Source organism: Gigantopelta aegis, chromosome 6 (genome assembly GCF_016097555.1).
Source record: "Gigantopelta aegis isolate Gae_Host chromosome 6, Gae_host_genome, whole genome shotgun sequence".
Taxonomy (NCBI): Eukaryota; Metazoa; Mollusca; class Gastropoda; order Neomphalida; family Peltospiridae; genus Gigantopelta; species Gigantopelta aegis.
Genome location: NC_054704.1, coordinates 84,452,906 through 84,473,783, shown reverse-complemented (window position 1 = coordinate 84,473,783; position 20,878 = coordinate 84,452,906). Strand labels below are relative to the sequence as shown.

At 38.1% G+C, this 20,878-nt stretch overlaps 1 protein-coding gene across 2 annotated transcripts in view; it reads left to right on the top strand.

The window, feature by feature from the left end:
* The window catches only part of LOC121374538 (ubinuclein-1-like), a 42,183-nt gene extending 24,975 nt beyond the window's left edge, over nucleotides 1-17,208 (top strand). Inside the window, exons 11-17 of one of the 2 annotated variants that reach the window (XM_041501642.1) lie at nucleotides 828-980; nucleotides 1,619-1,762; nucleotides 2,392-2,439; nucleotides 2,905-4,847; nucleotides 6,365-6,520; nucleotides 10,030-10,107; nucleotides 11,293-17,208. In XM_041501642.1, coding sequence (XP_041357576.1) covers nucleotides 828-980; nucleotides 1,619-1,762; nucleotides 2,392-2,439; nucleotides 2,905-4,847; nucleotides 6,365-6,520; nucleotides 10,030-10,107; nucleotides 11,293-11,330 — 2,560 coding nt within the window. In that variant the 3' untranslated portion in view covers nucleotides 11,331-17,208. The remainder of the gene's footprint in view (nucleotides 1-827; nucleotides 981-1,618; nucleotides 1,763-2,391; nucleotides 2,440-2,904; nucleotides 4,848-6,364; nucleotides 6,521-10,029; nucleotides 10,108-11,292) is intronic. The other variant, XM_041501643.1, reaches the window with a different exon arrangement.
* The last annotated feature ends 3,670 nt before the right edge of the window (nucleotides 17,209-20,878 follow it).

The window sequence follows — 20,878 nt, the reverse complement described above, 5'->3', positions numbered from 1 at the left end:
ACTAACAATCACTATAAAAAATTATATTTAAAGTGTTAAATTCAAAAACAAAATTAAAATTCAAGGCCATTATAAATAGTTTACAAAAGACATTTAAAATGAAGCATTTATACTATAATAAAATAGCAGTTATAATACTGTGTATGTTAAAGAAAATTGGAATAACTTGATTTGTTTAATCTTTTTAATCTTTGCAAGTTTGAATTTTTTTTTTTTAAAAACCTTTCCTTCTGTTTTTCAATAAGATAGATCCTATCAATCCTTTCTCGATTTTTCTTTCGGTATGTTTTCTTTTCCTCTTTTATTTTATGCTTTTCATTGCTCCATATGAGTACTAACATTTTATGTTATATATTTTATTTATTTTAATAGATTTGATATAATTAACCATCTAGTAAGGCAGTGATTCAGGGTTTCCAATCCCTGCTTTTGTCATTGATCAGGGGATAATTAACAAACAAGTGTTCAGGTTTGTTTTTGTTAACGACACCACTAGAGCACATTCATTTATTAATCATTGGCTATTGGATGTCATACATTTTGTAATTTTGACATATAGTCTTAGAGAGAAAACCACTACATTTTTCCATTAGTAGCAAGCAATCTTTTATATGCACCATCCCACAGACAGGACAGCATATACCACAGCCGTTGATATATCAATTGTGGTGCACTGGCTTGAATGACAAATAGCCTAATGGTCTCACTGACGGGGATCGATCCCACACTGACAGCGCATCAGGCAGGCTCTTTACTTCTCGGCTACATCCCGCCCCTAAAAAGTGTGTTTGACATTAATGTAATTGTGTGACTGTATCCCTTGACAGAGTTGAAAACAAGGAGAAGGGCGAGGGAGACAGCAGTGTCAAGGATTACGCCTCCACGGAAAGTGACGAGGAGGAGAAAACCAACCAGGACTTGACAAACAAGAAGAGAATTATTGGACCTCGCAAGAAGTTTATGTGGACAGACCACATCAGGTATGTTAACTTCTTTTTAAAGTCATCATTGTTTACTTGTTTGTAAAGTCATAATTATTTACTTCTTTCTAAAGTTATAATAGTTTACTCCTTTCTAAAGTTATAATGTTTACTTTCTAAAGTCATAATTGTTCACTTGTTTCTATAGGTTTAAATGTTTACCTTTTTTCTTAAGTTATACTTGTTTACTTCTTTCTACAGTTATAATTGTTTATTTTGTTCTAGAGTTATAATTATTTACTCTGTTTTAGAGTTATAATTATTTACTCTGTTTTAGAGTTATAATTGTTTACTTCTTTCCAGTCAGTGAAATAGAATTTATACGTAGTACCCAGTACCTACCAGCCTGTAGACTGATGGCCTAACCATGACACCACCGAGGCCGGTCGTTTTTGATATTGTCCATAATATTTAATTTTGAAAAAATTGCCTGTGTGATATTGCTAATGATGTTTGTTTTTCTTTTAAATTTTTTATATTGCCCATAAGTATTTGTTTTGCCTGTGTGATAAGTGTGTTTTATTTTTAAACTTTTAAAAATATTACCAATAATGGAGGGGAGGGGAGGTTCCACAAACTGCCTTTGTGATAGTTCCCATAATGTTTTTAAACTTTGAAAAAAATGTTTTATTTTTTAGGGAGGGTCTGTGTGATGTTGTGCGGGTGAAGATGCAGATGTTTACTGTGTCTAAAGTGCGAGCTCAGACTGCTGAAGAGTACCTGCGAGCGTTTCTAGATGCTGAAGTCAAAACACTGTGGCCTCAGGGCTGGATGCAAACCAGGTGGGTACTATCAGCAGTGTTCAAGATTAATGATATCCCGATATCCCAGGGATACCAGAATTTAATTTCGGATACCAGACTTCAAGAACCCAGTAGATTTTGAAATGGTAGTATCCAATTGGGATACTGGCTAAAAAATTTAATCTCGAACACTGAGTTACTATCGTAACTCCAGTGTGTACTATCGTAACTGCAGTGTGTACTATATTAACTCCAGTGTGTACTATCGTAACTCCAGTGTGTACTATCGTAACTCCAGTGTGTACTATCGTAACTGCAGTAGCTACTATATTAACTCCAGTGTGTACTATCATAACTCCAGTGTGTACTATCGTAACTCCAGTGGGTACTATCATAAATCACGTGTGTACTATCATAACTCCAGTGTGTACTACTGTAACTCCAGTAGGTACTATAACTCTGAAGTCAAACCTCTGTGGCCTCAAGGCTGGATGCAAACCAGGTGGGTACTATCGTATCTCCAGTTTGTACTATCATAACTCCAGTGTGAATTATTGTTAACATTCTGTTTTACGAAAACAATTATTATAATTAATGTACTTGCTACCTATAAATGTATGTATAGTTATTGTAAAAAACAAAATAATATTATGTATTTCCTTTTTCAGGATGTTATTTAAACAAAGTCGATCGGTTCATGCCAACTGGACAAACCAGTGAGTAGATATGTCTATGTTCAAATTGTATTTCAGTTTGCTTCAAGTCTGTGAGTTCTTCAGTGCTGAGTTACATGGGTTTTTAATACAAACATTATTGCCTAGAATAACATACAAGGTGCTGTAAATATTAAATAATTTATGGCTTTAACTGGAATTAGAAATGTTCTACTTCACCCTTTTGTTTATTAGGTCAAATTTTCGTTTTACTGTAGTGCCATTGGGCAATTTCTCATTCCAGCCAGTTCACCACAGTTGGTATATCAAAGGCCATGGTATGTACTATCCTGTCTGTGGAAGGATGGTGCATATAACAGATCCCTTGCTATAATCAAAAAGAGTAACTCATGGCGCGGTGGCAGCGGTTTCCTCTCTGTCTTTTTCTTTGTTGTTTTTTGTTTGTTTTTTTATAAACAAAAGTTAGGACTTCAGAATATATGAAATTGTTCTGCTGTTTCCTTTCAGAAATAAAGCCAGAAAGACATTACTGACGGCCAAGGCAGCCTCTCCCACCCCACCCACCATACCGGTAAACCGGGACCTTGTAAACAAGAACCCCCTGGTTACGCCGAGTGTGAAGAAAACTACAGATGTGGTGGAAATCGTGAGCAGCTCGGGAGAGGAGGAGAAAGTAGTGAGTGGTCCCGATCTTGACTCGGACTGCATCAACATCGAGGACTACATTACAAGTGAAGATTTCGATTGTCTTCTGTCGTCGATCGGGACCGCAGAGCCGCAGATCTCCATGTTACTGGACTACCCCGACAAAACCCCAGTCACTACCACCACTGTGGGTAGCAGCGCTGGCAGTACGACGGTGAAATCAACCTCGCTCGTGACTCAACCCAAACATTCCACAAGCGTATCTACTGAGAGCACTGCACACATATCTGAAACACCGGCACGCAACCTAGTGGCCGACATACTGCAGAAACCTTCAGCAACCAAAACCAAAACCACGACTTCGCTTCACAAACCAACAGCTGTCCTGGCAGGCAGCCGAGAATCGCCCTTCATGGCCGAGTTCCAGAAACATTTGATTTTGAGTGCGGCCGTGAGCACACAGGACGAACCTCCTCACAGCATCAGTAACCAGACAACCGATCTTTTGTCTACTCCAAGACTTCAGTCCATGCTCACCAGTCCCTTGTCATCCCAGTCGGCCAAGTACCAGTCTAGTGGAAACAAACAGTACGAGCAGTTTCTGAAACAACAGAATTACATACACTCCGAGCCGAGACCACAGAAGGTTGTCAGTTCTCACCAGAGTAAATCACTTTCTCAGGTACCAGGTGCTCAAGTGAATATAATAGACTCCAGGGTGAAGGTCGATTCCAGTCATGTGAAACAGGATCGGGGAAGTGTGTCGGCAAACTCTATAATAGACAAGGAAGCCATGAAACAGCTTCACCAGAGACTCCTGCAGATGGCTGGGTCGGGCAAGATGTCTGGTCTGGTTAAAGACCGCTCTCATCACGGGCTGAGCTCCCAGCAGACGGAGAGCAGGAAAGCTCACGATGCACACAAATCTTCAGTGGACAGTTCGGTCAGGCATCAGTTGTTTAAACAGCCTCTGCCCGCGAGCAACGCAGCTCAGATGAGGTTATCTCCTCAACAATCTAAAACTGTGCAGAGCAGTGGTCAGAAATCCTCAGTGTCGTCATCAGGGAAGAGTGACATGCAGATTTATCAGTCGGGAACGCTGCACAGACATCCGGCACAAGCTCACCAGAAGGCGCCGAGTGCGGGTCAAACCCAGCAGAGCTCTGGTCTCGCCAACAGACAGCCTTCACCTTCGCACGTGTCGCGCACGTTGTATTCTCCGGCCAACAACCGTCAGTCTGCATCGTCTTATGTGGCGGTGGCGTCATCGACGACCAGCAGACAGACGAGCGTGTCACAGGTGCACGGGAATTCCCAACTTTCCTCTATGGGTGGCAGGCGGCCGGGGATCACCCACGGGTCACCGACTAAACTGACCGACTCGGCTTCAAGAAACTCACCAACGTCGTCTAGAGTCGCAATGTCCCCACACACCTCGCCGACCACGAGCAATTCACACATCCGAGAACAGTCCACCAGTCAATCGTTTCTGTCGAAAGTCATTGAATCGGAGATGAAGGCCACTTCCTTGCCGCAGTCATCTCACGTGAAGGTTTCTCAGTCAAACCGAGGCGGCGGTGGTCAGAATAAAGGTCAGGTAATGTGGCCGGCGAGTCAGCCAGAGAGGGTTGCGCCGTACAATACATCGTCCGTGTCGAGTGTGTTGAACTCTTTCTCGGGAGATCTCCTGCCGGGATACCAGAGTCTCAAACTGTCGTCCTCTTCCTCGAGGGACCACCCGGTAACGGGGTCATACGCAGTCGTGTCGCCATCTTTACAGCAGCAAGGTTCAGCTCTTGTAGCAGGTAACAATTTGGTGTTATTATTCAGGTGATAACTGTGTTGTATTTGACTATTTGTGGACGTTAATGCAGGTTTTAAAGTTGCAAATTGAGTTTTACCGGCGATGAGGAGATGGTAAAACAGATGTTTGCGATTGTAAAACCAACATGAACGTCCACAAATAGTCAAATACATCATAGTTATCCCCATTCTAATTCAATAAATGCTTTTTTTTTTTTTATTGTTTAAATAATAGGCCTAATTTTTCAGAATGAATGCAGCATTAACAAAAACCTGGTAAATACTATTGTGTTTCAAGTTATCCGTTTTATCAAATAATTATAGAGCAAGCCGATTAAAAAATATGTTTTTACGTGTAATACAACTGTTGCTACTAATATAATTTTTGTATTTTATTGTTTTATTAATGACAATACCAGCCATTATTACCAATTTCACTTATTCCGAACACTCATCACGATAACTGCTGCTCAGTAATGAAGATTCATAAATCGGCATAGTTGTCGTTATTTATTTTCACATTTTTGTCAGCGTCACACACATGACGTCACAAAAACGTTTATAAACAGCATTTATGTCATAAAATTTAAGGGAATTGAGAAATAAAAATAAAAAACACAACCAGTTACGTTCACTATTTGCAAAAATGTAAGAATATCAGACTTCGGACATAGGCATTTGTGGTTGTCAACTTTAGAAATGATACTTTAATAAGTGGATGGACGTGGATATCAATAGAGAGAAGTCATGGCACTGTAGTGGGTTTTTTTATGTCCCCAGTAAGCTGGTAAAACTGTCTGAACAGTGCATGTATACTGCTGTTTGTAAAAGGTAGCCTAACTGGAGAATGTTTTTACAAATGTGGTGAAGTCCAAACTTTATAAAGACTGGGGGTGGGATTTAGCTTAGTCAGTTGAGCGCTCGCTTGAGGTGCTTATGTCGCAGGATCAAACCACCTTGGTGGATCCATTCAACTGATTGGATTTGTTCTCATTCCACCCAATGCACCACAACTGGTCAAAGGCTGTTGTATGTGCTTTCATGTTTGTGGGGAAAATGCATATAAAAGATCCCTTGCTGCATTAAGAAAATGTAGCGGGTTTCCTCTATTGACTACGAGTCAGAATTATCAAATGTTTGACATCCAGTAGCCGATGATTAATAAATCAAAGTGCTCTGGTGGTGTCATTAAAGAAAACAAACAAACTTTACTTTGTAAAGACTGTGATATCCACATGAATGGCTTGTTTGATGCACTGTGAAAGCTTGTGTTAACAGGTTACAAGAATGGATTGAATCACCTTGTAGGTTGACACAAACCAGTGATATAATTGTTTGAATCATAAAGCATAATTTTTATTAAATTGTCATCTGGAGAACTTAAGAGATGTCACAATTAGTTTATATTTGACACCGTCTCTACAGCCACTGATTAAATAATGGGTTGGGAAGTCGTAAACCAAGCATTCTCCTTCTGTTTCCTGATTACTGGTAATATAAGTGAACTTTACGCTTTCAGGAAGTCGGAGTTCGCACTCTCAGCCTGTTAGCAGCAAAACAGCACGGCCGACAACCTTCAGCTCGCAGTCGGGTCACCCGATGTCACCTCAGGTCACACAGATACAAGGGCAGACAACTCCAGTCACTCAACTGCAACCATCACCTCAAATACCAGGTAGTGCATTTATTGATGTTTTAAATAGAATTCTTACTAATGTTTTGGGCGTGACATAGCTCAGTGGTAAAGTGCTCACTTGATGTGTGGTCGGTCTAGGATCGATTCCTGTTAGTGGGCCCATTGGGCTATATCTCGTTCTAGCCAATATGAGCCGGTATATCAAAGGCAGCGGTATATGCTATTTTGTCTGGGATGGATCATATAAAAGATCTCTTGCCTCAAATGGAAAAATATAGCGGGTTTCCTCTCTCTAAGACTATATGTCAGAATTAAGAATTAACAAAATGTTTGACATCCAATGTGCTCCGGTGGTGTCATTAAACAACACAATCTTTGTGTCGTCATTAAATCAATGTGCTCTAGTGGTGTAGTTAAATAAAAAAACTAACTATTATTTCCCATATGGTTAAAAATATTTTTGTACATATTAACTGGGACGTAACACTTATATTAACATATACACATGTATGTTGTATGAAATATTTTTGTACATATTAACATATACACATGTATGTTGTATGAAATATTTGTATATATCCTAGTTAACAATTTTATTAAAACTTTTGCTTTCAGTTTCTCTCAAAATATACTAGTGGAAAAAAGTAACTGTGTAACCTAAAAAATCGGATGAAAATAAAACCGCTCAATATTTTAGCCTGATGTCTTGTACATGTTACCAGTGAACGCACCGCCACACAATAGCTGGATCAATACCGTATTTGCACGTGCAGTTTTGCTTCTGGGACATGAACATGTTTTTCTCATTTTTTTCTCCCAACATGTTACTTTTCAAGTTTTTGTCGACTTTTCAACTGTCGGGTCATTGCATGCCAACCGGGGGTACAGAAAAGCAGGTTATTTCTGTTGAAAATTGTAGCAGAGCAATGCCCAGGTTAAAAGAAAATGACCGCCTTCGCGCAATTGGCATGATCCAGGCTGGTATGCGCCATCGCGCTGTCGCTACGCAATTTGGTGTACACATAAACAGTATTCAGGCTTTGTGGAGACGTTATCAACATGTTGGTAATGTCAGAGACCAACAACGTGCAGGCCGTCCACGCGTGACGTCACGACAGCAGGACAACCACATCAGACTCGTGTACCTCAGGAATCGATTCCAAACGGCAAGTCTGACAGCGCGGACCATTCCTGGATTGCGTGCCATTAATCCCAGAACTGTACGGAATCGATTACGTGAACATGGTATCCGTCCGCGACGCCCGGCTGTCCGTTCAGTTTTGCTAAGACGTCATCGTGTAGCACGTTTGGCTTGGTGTAGAAGACACTTGCACTTTAATCGCCGTGACTGGGCGGGTATACTGTTTACGGACGAGTCCAGGTTTCACTTGGACAGCAGTGACGGCCGTTCAAGAGTGTATCGTCGTGTTGGAGAACGTTTTAGTGACGCCTGTGTTGTGGAGCGACGTGCATTTGGCGGAGGCAGTGTCATGGTTTGGGGTGGCATCACGTCAACTGGACGAACACCTCTTGTGGTCATCGATGGCAATTTGAACGCTGTACGCTACCGTGACGACATTATTCAGGCTCACGTCATCCCATTTGTGCAAGGACAGCAACGTCACATCACGCTTCAGCATGACAATGCTAGACCTCACGTCGCCCGGGTGGTAATGGGATTTTCTAGCACAGCAGAACATCGATGTGTTGAAGTGGCCTGCGGTCTCACCCGATCTTGCACCAATCGAGCACGTCTGGGATGAGATGCAACGTTGTGTACGTGCACTGCCTAACCAGCCGCTGACGTTGAGAGCGCTTGGTCAGACGTTAGTACAGATCTGGAACGGCATTCCCCAGGCATTCTTCAACAATTTGGTAGGCTCTATGAGGTGACGGTGCCAGGCCTGCATCGATTCAAACGGTGGCCATACGCGCTATTAACTTTGTGAACTGTTTTTTTACCCCCCATGTCTTTCATCCCCAATACCGATGAAATGACGGATGCTGTGACATTTTAAATGAATTGACGTTTTGCTTAATTGCCTAATAAATAATGCTATATGATCATTTTATCGTTTTATGTCTTGAAATTATGTTTTTATCAACATGATAACCATACACAGTTACTTTTTTCCACTAGTATATGATTCTTTGTAACATTAGCTAGCAGTACTAACACGAGAGCAGACTGTTGAGATCACTCTGAACTTGATGTGCATAGACTCAGTATGGTGATGGGTGGCTAGATAGACTGAACGCCTACTTGTGTCATCATGTCAATGTAGATGGCTTTGAAATTAACTTAGTATTCAGTGTTTCTGACAGAATTTTTTTTTTGGATATGGCAGAATGCAACAGCAGTCGATAAGGGGATATGGTGGACCTCCCCCCAGAAAGAAAATGGGTCAGGTTTAGGGTTAGGGTTAAGAAAATCATACAGTAATGATAAAGTCATTAATTTTGTTTAAAAGTTCAACTTAAAAAACTAAAATTTGCAAAACAATTTGGGTATGGTGCCATACCCATTTTACCCTCTGGCAGAAACCGTAGTATTGATTGCAGGACGTAGTTCAGTGGTAAAACTTATTTCACATTCCAGCCAGTGCTCTGGTATGTACTGAAGGCATGTACCTGTGGAACATACACACAAATAAATATAATATTCATTTCATTTCATTTCATGTTAAATATCTGTGGAGTTTCTCAGGGTTTATGCTTGATCCCGGCCAGACCGGCCTCGGTGGCGTCGTGGTTAGGCCATCGGTCTACAAGCTGGTAGGTACTGGGTTCGGATCCCAGTCGAGGCATGGTATTTTTAATCCAGATACCGACTCCAAACCCTGAGTGAGTGCTCCGCAAGGCTCAATGGGTAGGTGTAAACCACTTGCACCTACCAGTGATCCATAAATGGTTCAACAAAGGCCATGGTTTGTGCTATCCTGCCTGTGGGAAGCGCATATAAAAGATCCCTTGCTGCCTGTCATAAAAGATAAAAAATCGATGTGCTCTAGTGGCGTTGTTAAATAAAATAAACTTTTTTTTATCCCAGCCATTAGCAAGGCCATACAAAATGCTCATATTTCATGACTAAATTTAAAAAGAAAAATTTAAACAAAAACATTCCAACAAACATTAAAATTAAATTTAAATTGTCTGTAAACAGTTTCACTTTGATGTATAAAACATAATGTCAACATATTTCAACCAGTCCTAAAAATTTTACTTAATTAAATTTTTTCTTCAATTTTTTATTTTTTTTTTTTTTTTTTTAATTTTAAAAATTTAAAAATAAAAAAATAATATATATATATATATATTTTTTTTTTTTTGTAATATACCGACCTCACTAAAGTTTTATATTGCTAATATGTTTCTTGTTTCAGTTTTGCCAAATTTTCAGATTGTTAATATTTAATGATTTACAGAACATGTAATTTAGTTCAGTAGTGCTTTAGTTGTATCTAGCGGCCACCACATCCATCTTGTTAGAGTCGCATCGAGTTCGTTTGTGTCGTGGCTCACTCTGTAGATTGCTTTGCTGGTTTCAGGCTTACCTCCGCTCTACAGCTCATCTCACAGTCTCCTCTCTCGGTCCTCCCCTCTCTATGGACTGCCACCCTTCACAGGTAAATTCTTTACTGTCTAGATGTGCTATACTAGTTAATAGGTCAGTTCTTGACTGTCTAATGTGCTATATATATCATTAATATGTCAATTCTTTACTGACTATATGTGCTATATACTGTTCACAGGTACATTCTATGTCTAGATGTGCTATATACTGTTCACAGGTGTATTCTATGTCTAGATGTGCTATATACTGTTCACAGGTATATTCTATGTCTAGATGTGCTATATACTGTTCACAGGTATATTCTTTGCCTAGATGTGCTATATACTGTTCACAGGTATATTCTATGTCTAGATTTGCTATATACTGTTCACAGGTATATTCTTTACTGTCTAGATGTGCTTTATACTGTTCACAGGTAAATTCTTTACTGTCTAGATGTGCTATATACCGTCCACATGTAAATTCCCTCTCACGGGTAAATTCTTTGTTTACATGTGCTATGTAGTAGGCAGACTATCATTGTTCACAGGTACATGTATGTGTTGTGATGTGTTATCAGGGTTTGTAGCTACTTGGTCTTTGAAAATCTTTGAAAGTCTTTGAATTTTAATAAAAGTCTTTAAATTCTCACAAATCATAGTCAAAGCAATGATGATCTTTTACAGCTGCATACACTTGATATTTTCCAGTTACAAGGTTTTACCTGTCATGATACATGTAAAAAAAACTAAGAATTTGTTGCCATGGACAGCAACGTAAACAAACTGATTTGGTATTTTTATCACATTCTATTGTCTTTGACCGCTGTGTAAAAGTCTTTGAAAATGGTAGGTAAAACTCTTTGAATTTGTTTGGTCTTTAAGGCTATGAACCCTGTGTTATGCTATAAGTATACATGTTATTAAGGTGTACAATGCAGATCATATTACCCAGGTATTTGTCACTAACAGTCAGTTAATACAGATCATATTACCCACATATGTGTCACTAACAATCAGTTAATACAGATTATATTACCCAGATATGTGTCACTAACAATCAGTTAATACAGATTATATTACCCAGATATGTGTCACTAACAATCAGTTAATACAGATCATATTACCCACATATGTGTCACTAACAATCAGTTAATACAGATCATATTATCCACATGTGTGTCACTAACAGTGACTTAAATACAGATCATATTACCCAGGTATGTATCACTATCACTCAGTTCTGTTTGTTGTTTCAGACTCCACTCATTCCACTCATTCATCTCACGGTTACTGATTCCAGTCAGCGTCGAGCTGTTGACGGTGGCAGCAATCCTAGAACCTTGGTGTTTGTGTGAATATTCCTCACTTGGTTACGAATTCCAGTCAACATAGAGTTATTGGTGGTGAAGGGAACCATGGCACCCATGGTAGGTGTCTGTGTGACTATTCCTCATTTGGTAGTGCCAATATTCCTGATTTTGCTACTGATTTCTGTTCCACACAGTCAATGGTTATGACTGGAATCCTAGTAGCTAGACAGTTGCGCAAATATTCCTCATATGGCTACTGATTCCAGTCAGCATAATGCTGTTGGTGGTGATGCAAGTTCTAGGAACTAGATAATTTCTTTCAACATAGCAGTTTCATAGCATTGATATATTGATATTTGGCTACTGATTCCTTTCAACTTGGAGCTGTTGGTGATGGGAAATGTCCTCATTTATCTGCTGATTTCATTCAGCACAGAATTACTGGTGACAACACAGTTATTGATGAAAACAGAGTTATTGGCGACAACACAGGGTTACTGGTGACAACAGTTACTGGTGACATACAGAATTATTGATGAAAACAGAGTTATTGGTGACAACAGTTACTGGTGACAACACAGAATTATTAATGAAAACAGAGTTATTGGTAACAACACAGAGTTACTGGTGACAACACAGAGTTATTGATGAAAACAGAGTTATTGGTAACAACACAGAGTTACTGGTGACAACAGAGTTATTGGTGACAACGCAGAGTCATTGATGAAAACAGTTATTGGTGAAAACACAAAGTTACTGATGACAACAGAGTTACTGGTAACAATGCAGAGTTATTGATGAAAACAAAGTTACTGATGACAACATAGAGTTACTAGTGGTTACTAGCAATACTGAATGGTTTTATGCAAATATTCCTCATTTCCTATTGAGTATATTTCACATTGATATACTGATGATGTTGACAGCAGCTGTAGATGGCTATGCCAGTATAAGATTAGATAAATATTAAAACCATTATGTTGCTGACTACCAATACTCACATGGTTGTGACTAAAGACTCCTATACGGTAAAGTCCAGGACCCAGTTTCACAAAACTTCGTAAGTCTAGTTTTACATGTAAATGTTAATCTACAACTAAACCATTACTAACAGTACAACAAATACCATTTGAAGTATGCATATTTCATTTTCTTTTGTCCTTCCAATGTTCCATCTTCCATAATGATGTAATTTTCTCTGTGAAATCGATGCCAAACACATGTAAGTGAACCATTTGTATAACTGCTAGTCACAGACATAAACTTACGTGGCTGTATTTACGAAGCCTGTTTATCTTAAATGCCTTAGTTACACATGTGTAAGTGTCATAAACAGCTTTGTTTTGTGAACTTGGCTCCAGACGTCTACACCTGTACCAGTGCCTGCTGGTCCCACCTGATAGAAATAACAAGTCCATTCTGATGCTTATCTTGAAGAACTTTGTCGTGAGAGAACTGAACAACTTGGTGGACTCCACAAAATAATAAATAACTGAATGTCCAGTCGGACAGGAGCTGGATCTTACTGATGCTCTACATTGATCTCTTTTGGAAGATGCGACACGAGCCAGTGTCATACATTTCAGAGAGGTTTCTCTGAATACATCACAGCTTGTCTGACTATCACAGCTTTATGCCAGTGCTGGTTGATAGGTGAACTGATTGCAATATGTTTCAGTGCTCCCATCATCCTCAAAACAACATTTTACTCCCACCAAATAACCATAAAGACAAAAAGTGCATCAGGCTTTGTATAACATTTACAGTGTCTCCACGACCTTCTTCCCAACCACCTCCCTAGATGTGATAAACCAATATCCTAATACCTGCTGTGTGAGATCTGTACAGTGGAGAAGATTCACAACAGACTTGGTCTCGGCTCAGCCACTAATCACACATGGAGATGTCCTCATTTTGTAATATGTTTCCTACTAATAGAGCCTTTTTAATGATTAACTTAGTATATTAAATATTATTGTTTGGAAGTGTCTTATATATCCATTGTATGTGTTTTCGTCCTGATGTTTATAGTAGCTCAAACTGGATTTTACTTCCAAATAATTTTGTATTTACAATTTTTTTTAAAAATATATATATATATTGATAAGTAAAATTAAATTTAAGCTACCACAAACATTGGAATGACCAGAACCGTGTTGGACATACAGACCGTGATATTGTAAATAAGTTAGTGTTTTAAATAGGATCTTTGTTGGAAACATGTCACAGTGGCGTCGGGAATCTACAAGACCTGGGGCCCAATTCACAAAGTGCTCTTAGGCTCTGCTAGACAACAAAGCATCCTCTTTGCAAGTCTTACAGCATTGCACTGCCAGATCGCAACGTTGCGAGAGTTTAGTGAATTAGGCCCCTGCCCTTGTATTAAAGACCACCCAGGGATGTACAATTAAGACCTGCCCTTGTAATGAAGTCCACTTGGGGATCTATGATATCTTCCCTTATAATAAACACTACTCAAGGATCTACAAGACCTGCCCTTGTATTAAAGTCCATCCGGGGATGTACAAGACCTGCCCTTGTAATGAAGTCCACTTGGGGATCTATGACATCTTCCCTTATAATAAACACTACTCAGGGATCTACAAGACCTGCCCTTGTATTAAAGGCCATCCGGGGATCTACAAGACCTGCCCTTGTATTAAAGGCCATCCGGGGATCTACAAGACCTGCCCTTGTATTAAAGACCACCCAGGGATGTACAAGACCTGCCCTTGTAATAATGTCCACTTGGGGATCTATGACATCTTCCCTTATAATAAACATTACTCATGGATCTACAAGATCTGCCCTTGTATTAAAGACCACCCAGGGATCTACAAGACCTGCCCATGTAATAATGTCCTATAAAGCCCCATGGTCCTCAGATAATGTTGTCTTGTACTTCTGGATGAAAATTGCTTACAACATTAATTTAGTTACGTCTGTTTGGATCTTGGCTGTCTGCCTACATTAGTTCAATACAGGATTTTGTATGTGGGCATTTGGTACATGCCATACTTTTGACAATGTTAGTTTTCATAAATACCTGTTACATATGCATCCTATTGATTTGTCGAGATGTTCTGTGTTCAGAACAATTCAGCTGATCGTGAACATAAGCATTTACTCGTTTCCAGACAAGATTTCAAAATTATGGGCTTTTAAATAAGATCTGTATGCCCAAAAACAGTGGACATGACTAAGTGAAAGTGAAAGTGAAGCAAGGAACAAATTTTTGGACAGAAGTACTATACCATGTGGTGACAGGACTGGCTACCTTTACGTTTGGGTAAAACACGTGCAGTTGTAGGCTCAAGTCTCAAGTGTGTCCATTTAGTATGTATGCAAAAGCAAATAATCATATTTTAAATTCTCCCTCATTCTCTTTCTGTATAGATTCATGCAAAAAAAACTAAATAATAATCCGTTAGTCCTAAAGTGAATACTTGATGGAAAGAAGCTAAATAATTCAACGTATGTAAGGAATTGAGTATTTAGGCATAATCTAAACAATTAATTGGTCCTGATTAATAAAATATGTGTAAAAATTTGGATAATTATTATTGCACTGTATATTGTTAAATGAAAAGATAAAAATTGTATTTTATATTAAAATCACTTTTTTGTTAAATATAAAATGGTGTAGACATGGTTGAAACCAGAAACATCTGTACATGTTACTTTTTGTTAGTCAAGTGGGATGTAAGCCAGTGCAAAAACAACAAAAAACCTTCAAAATGACACATCACAAATGAAAAAGGATTCGGTAATGATGATCCTGTAATGAGTATTGCATTGCTTAAAAAGTGATTCCTTGGGCTCTTTGTCTTCATGAGTGTTAAGACAAGCTAGTATCCTTTTCTGACAGCCTTCATACATGCCGCATGTTTGGCAGGTTTTGTATACAGTGAAACCCATCTAAACTCGACACCCTTGGGACCAAGACAAATGTCCGGTATTAAGAGGGATCCGATTCTGCACTGGTTTTTAAAAATGGACTCTGTAAAACATTCGGTTTTGAGAGAATTCCGGTTTACAGAGGGTCCGATCTTGAGAGGTTTCACTGTATAAAAAATCATTCTGTGCGGTCTGGTAAAATCAGTGATAGGGGACCTATTGGCATGTAGATTTTGGCTCTTGTGTTCATGCCAATTTAACAAACACTATTCCCATATCTTCACTTTTGAATGGAATTTTAAATCAGTTTAAAATACTATTATTGTTTTTCAAGAATTAAAAAAACCAAAACAAAGGACTTTAGTGATAATTTAAAAATATATTCTTAAGAAACATTCAAGATGATGACAGTAAACACAAAACTATTCTACAATTAAAATAGTTGGTTAAATTTGGAAATGAGAAAAAACAAAAGTATATCTCAATGTGTAGTTACATCTTCAAATTAAGTGTTTTGAGTCAAGTGACAGTGGGTATGGGGGTTGCTAGAAATTTCATATATGAAGATATTTTTCTAGCTGACAAGATGTTGATAGGAATCAGGTATCAAATATGTAACAAAATGTTTACATTGTGCTTTGTTTGTGTCATACAATGTGGTTTATATACAATAGAGTAGTGTATGAAATGCCTTAACCTGCATTCAACACGGCTGGGGCGCGCTGGGAGGATTCGAGGCAGCAACCTTCTGTATGAAGTTATTGCTAGCCAACACTATCTATACAAAAGCTACTACATAATACAAATTTTATTAACATTTCCATCACTGATATTTGCATTGCCTGTGTAATATGGTTACGTATAATGTGTAATACAGATATGTATAATATGACTTGGCATAAGGTACTGTCATAATACTCAACAGTCTTGCATATTACTGGTGGAAGTGAATTTAGTGAACAGTGACTCAGTTTATGCTGGCCTGTATCCTGTTTTCTGACCACCTGCTCAGACCATTTGATGTAAAAGGACTCTCTTGAGTTCGTAGCCATTAATATAGACCACTAATTAATTCATCTACTAGAGGTAGATACCCAGGTAGTAAAATCATTTAAATGGATCCAGTCTGTCAGTCACACTGAACAACATGCTAATATGTTTGTTGTAAACCTTCAACTGCTAAAACAGGCATCTTTGTGGTGAAACTTTCATCTGCTAAAACAGGTATCTTTGTTTGTCATTTATTACCACAGTGTGACATGAACTCCGTGACTCCATTACTTGGAGCTTGGAGTCTTTAATTTAATGTCGTATACATACATACATACATACATATACATATACATGTTTTTTCACTTTCTCTCATTTAATAACTAATAATATAAAAAAACATTCTTAAAGTTATAAATACATTTTGCACATGTATGAAAATGTGCTATTTTAAATCATGTAACTCAACTGTCCAGATAGGTGGTCATCTGATTTTTGTTGTGGAATAGAGAATATTGTACGGGTTGTGGTGCTGGCATTTGGTCCTTCAAAAATAATATTTCTGGTAATTTGCAGATTTATATTGATTGTGAAAGGAGTGAAATTTGATCTTCAGAATGTTTTGTGGATAATTAAACTATAGAAATTATCTCTTTATTTGGAACATGCCTATTTTAGTCGTATCTTTTTTACTTAGATTAATGTCTCTTACGAGAATTGGGAGGGATGGGGGCAGATTCGAAGCATTTTCCAAGTCGTTTGTTTTATCAAATTTGGAAATTCAAATCGAGTTCATTTAATTATGTTTATTGAATTGTGGAGAATACAGTATAATAAGAACATATAACAACGCATATACAATAACAGATACATTTTAAATATATACAAAATAAATTATATTAGCAGTTTCCACTTGCCCCAATCTTAATTGAAAAACATGTGAATTGTGAAACGATTGATGAGAGCAAAGTGGATGGATCCAGTTGAAGAATGTAGAGATCATATTTCCTCTTAATTTGTAACTTACGAACAAAAATATACTGATGGAAAGAAATAAAGGAACACACAAATAGTACCAGATAATATTTACTGCAACCAAAGCCACCACCAAGAGTATAAGGAAGTTAACTCTGTTACGGTAGACCTACCCACAGTACTGATATTCAATGCCACATTACATATCTGTGTTTTATACAGGCATAACTACTTTAATGGTGATTTAAATTTGGTTTGAGATACCATATGTTCCCTTATTTCTTTTTATCAGTATATATTTGAAATAAATAATTTCTTTGTGATTTGTATAAGGCCTAGGATAGTGGATGCACCTCGTCCTCTATTTGGTTACTATTACAATACTGATACACAAGTAATCTGTCATGCATGTGAATAATTCACCGGAAAGTCGAGTGAAGGACAAAACAGGGTCTTCCCCAAACAAAACGTGGAGTGCAAAACGTTTAGTAAATATTGAGGTAGTGATGAATTAAATTGATAATATGGTATTGAACGGCGTGTGAGTTTCAACAATATTAGTCAAAAGTCAGTCATGTTGAGAATTCTACATGGTGTGCTGATACATTGGTGATATAATGAACTCGGCACACATGTTAAAACGCTTTTGGGGCATTATTTTCATTAAACGTGTGTTATAGTCATACACGTAATCTTTTTTCAACAGTTTTCAATTCTCATTGGTGTTGAAACAAATCATGCAATACACGTGTGATAACACACAGCATGAGCAAATCATTTAATTATAATAATCACTTTACACTATTATGTAAATATTTTCCTTTTCATACACAGCATGCAATAATATGAATAATATGTAAATAGCACATCTGTTTTTGTTAATAGATAATGAATAAAAATTTTGTAAAACATTTAGCTTGGTTTTTAGTGTATTTACTTTTAGGGGGTTTTCCATTGCAATTCGTGGTGTTTCTTTTTTTTTTCTTTTTTCTTTTTTTTGCGGCGGGGGGGGGGGGGGGGGGGGGGGGAAGTGTCCTCGATGTGATGGTTGAAACCGGTCAAGGTGTTGTAAAGTCCTTAAATTGATTAAGAGCTAGAGATTTTTTTTTTTTATTATTATTTTTTTTTTTTTTTGCACAGTCTTTGAGATTTGTCATGGAAACTCTAGGCCACCAAGGGCGATCGATCGTATGACCTGTCGCACCACAGACGACACGCACTTCTGCATGTTAAAATATTTACTTCACACATAGTTATTCTCTCGACATTACGATGTCGATTATCTCATTAATTCCGTATATCATTTACATAATCGATTGACCTTGAAACACAAAGGACTTTTTGCCGGATGCAGAAACGGAGACTGTTTCCAGATTTGGATATTTTTTTGTTCAGTATTTCTTCTTTTTTGTGTGTGAAGCCGCTCGTTTGAACGTAAAGCCTGGAGTACATGACACGGTTTTGAATTCCGATTGGTGTTGAAGAAATCATGTACTCGCCGACGGACAAGACATTCGATATACTTTACCGGTAGTCTGCTCGTCTTGTTCTCAAACTTAACAGAATATTCCTCTCACCATCTCGTTCCAGCCAGTGCACCACGACTGGTATATCAAAGGTCGTGGTATGTGCTATCATGCCTGTGGGATGGTGCATATAAAAGATTCCTTGCTACTAATGTAAAACTGTAACGGGTTTCCTCACTGACTGTCAAAAAGACCATATGTTTGACATCCAATAGCCGATGATTAATAAATCAATGTGCTCTAGTGGTGTCGTTAAACAAAATCAAACAGAACTCTCACCATCGACCCCGAACCTTTATTGGTATTGGGGACAGCTAGAAAAAGAAAAAAAAACTACTTCCATGAGACGTAGCCCAGTGGTAAAGAGCTCGCCTGATGCGCGATCGGTCTAGGATTGATCCCCGTCGGTGGACGCATTGGGCTATTTCTCGTTCCATTCAGTGCACCACACTGTTATGTTAAAGGCCGTGGTATGTGCTATCCAGCCTGTGGGATAGTGCATATGAAAGATCCCTTGCTACTAATGAAAAAATAGCGGATTTTCTCTCTTAAAACTATGTCGAAAATACCAAATGTTTGACATCCAACAGTCGAAGATAAATAAATCAATGTGCTCTAGTGGTGTCGTTAAATAAAACAAAATGTAATTTAAATTCATCTTGTGGAGAAAAGTTGCCCCGATGAAAACTATATTAGAGAGGGAAGAGTTTTTCGTTTTCCTCACTCACTGGGCTGGACGTAGCCCTGTGGTAAAATGCTCGCTTAATGCGCCGTCGCTTTGGGATCGATCCCAGTCGGTGGGCCCATTGGGCTATTTGTCGTTTCCGTCAGTACACCACGACTGGTATATCAAAGGCCGTAGAATGTGCTATCCTGTCTGTGGCATGGTACATATAAAAGATCCCTTGCTGCATTAGGAAAAATGTAGCGGGTTTCTTATGACTATGTGTCAGAAGTACCAATCGTTTGACATCCAATAGCCGATGATTAATTAATCAATGGCGTCGTTAAATTAAAAAAAAAAAATTTAATTCTTTCCTCACGGACTACTATGCGTTAACAGTACTCCGCCATTGTAATCGCGTTATTGTTCGCGATCGACATTCTAAGTAATTTGGAACAAACAAAAACAATCTGTAATGCGATATTTCGGTTGAAAGTGGTTTGATTTTTTAAAGTTGTTTTTTCTTTCTTCTCATGTGAGTCGAAAATAGTTGGCTAAATTAGTGAGTGGCATCCATAATGAAATGTTTACCAGCTGTTTTGTTCGTCGAAAGAAAGTGAGTGCAGTTCAGAAGGTGCAATTTGTATCGGGCATGCGTTCAGTAACAGCAAGTACAGCTAACGTTCTCATACGAATAGATTGCTTCCCAGACAATTGGTCATTCGGTTTAACGTGAATGTATAAACCAATTTAGCGTACTTTTTTTCTTTCTGCTTGTCTGGCTGAACGCAACTCTGTTGTGCGCTACCTCCTGATAAGGGACGGAATTTAGCTCAGTCGGTTGAGTGATCGTTTGGGTGGATTCATTCAACGAGTTGGATTTTGTTTCGTTTCAACCAGTACACCACAAGTGGTCAAAGGCTGTGGTATGTGCTTTCCTGTCTGTGAAAAACTGCATATAAAGATCACTTGCTGCATTAGGAAAAATGTAGCGAGTTTTCTATGATGACAATGAGTCAGAATTATCTAATTGTTGACATCCAATAGCCAATGGTTAATTGCTCATGTGCTAAACAACACAAACCTTTTTCCTCCTGCTAAGAATACGGTGAAAGAAAATTTGTAATTGGTTGTCAACAAAATGTTTAAAGCTACAATCTCGGGTATATTTTTGATTGTTTAACCATTTAGAACAGACTATCCACATTAAGGCCCATATTTATAAAGGTGTTTTAACGTAAAAACGTGTTTCAAAAAGATAAAACAGTGTTTTTAAGAAAAATCTATATTTACAAATATGTTTTAACTTTAAAGCACTGCTACTAAAACATGTTTTTACATTCATATTTATAAAAGTATTTTAATGTTAAAACATGTTTTAAAGTATCCTAAAACACGTTTTAGTTAAAACAATGAAGAGGTACGTCTAACTGAATCACGTGTTTGGACTTTGTCGCTTCAACATTTTGGGACATGAAAC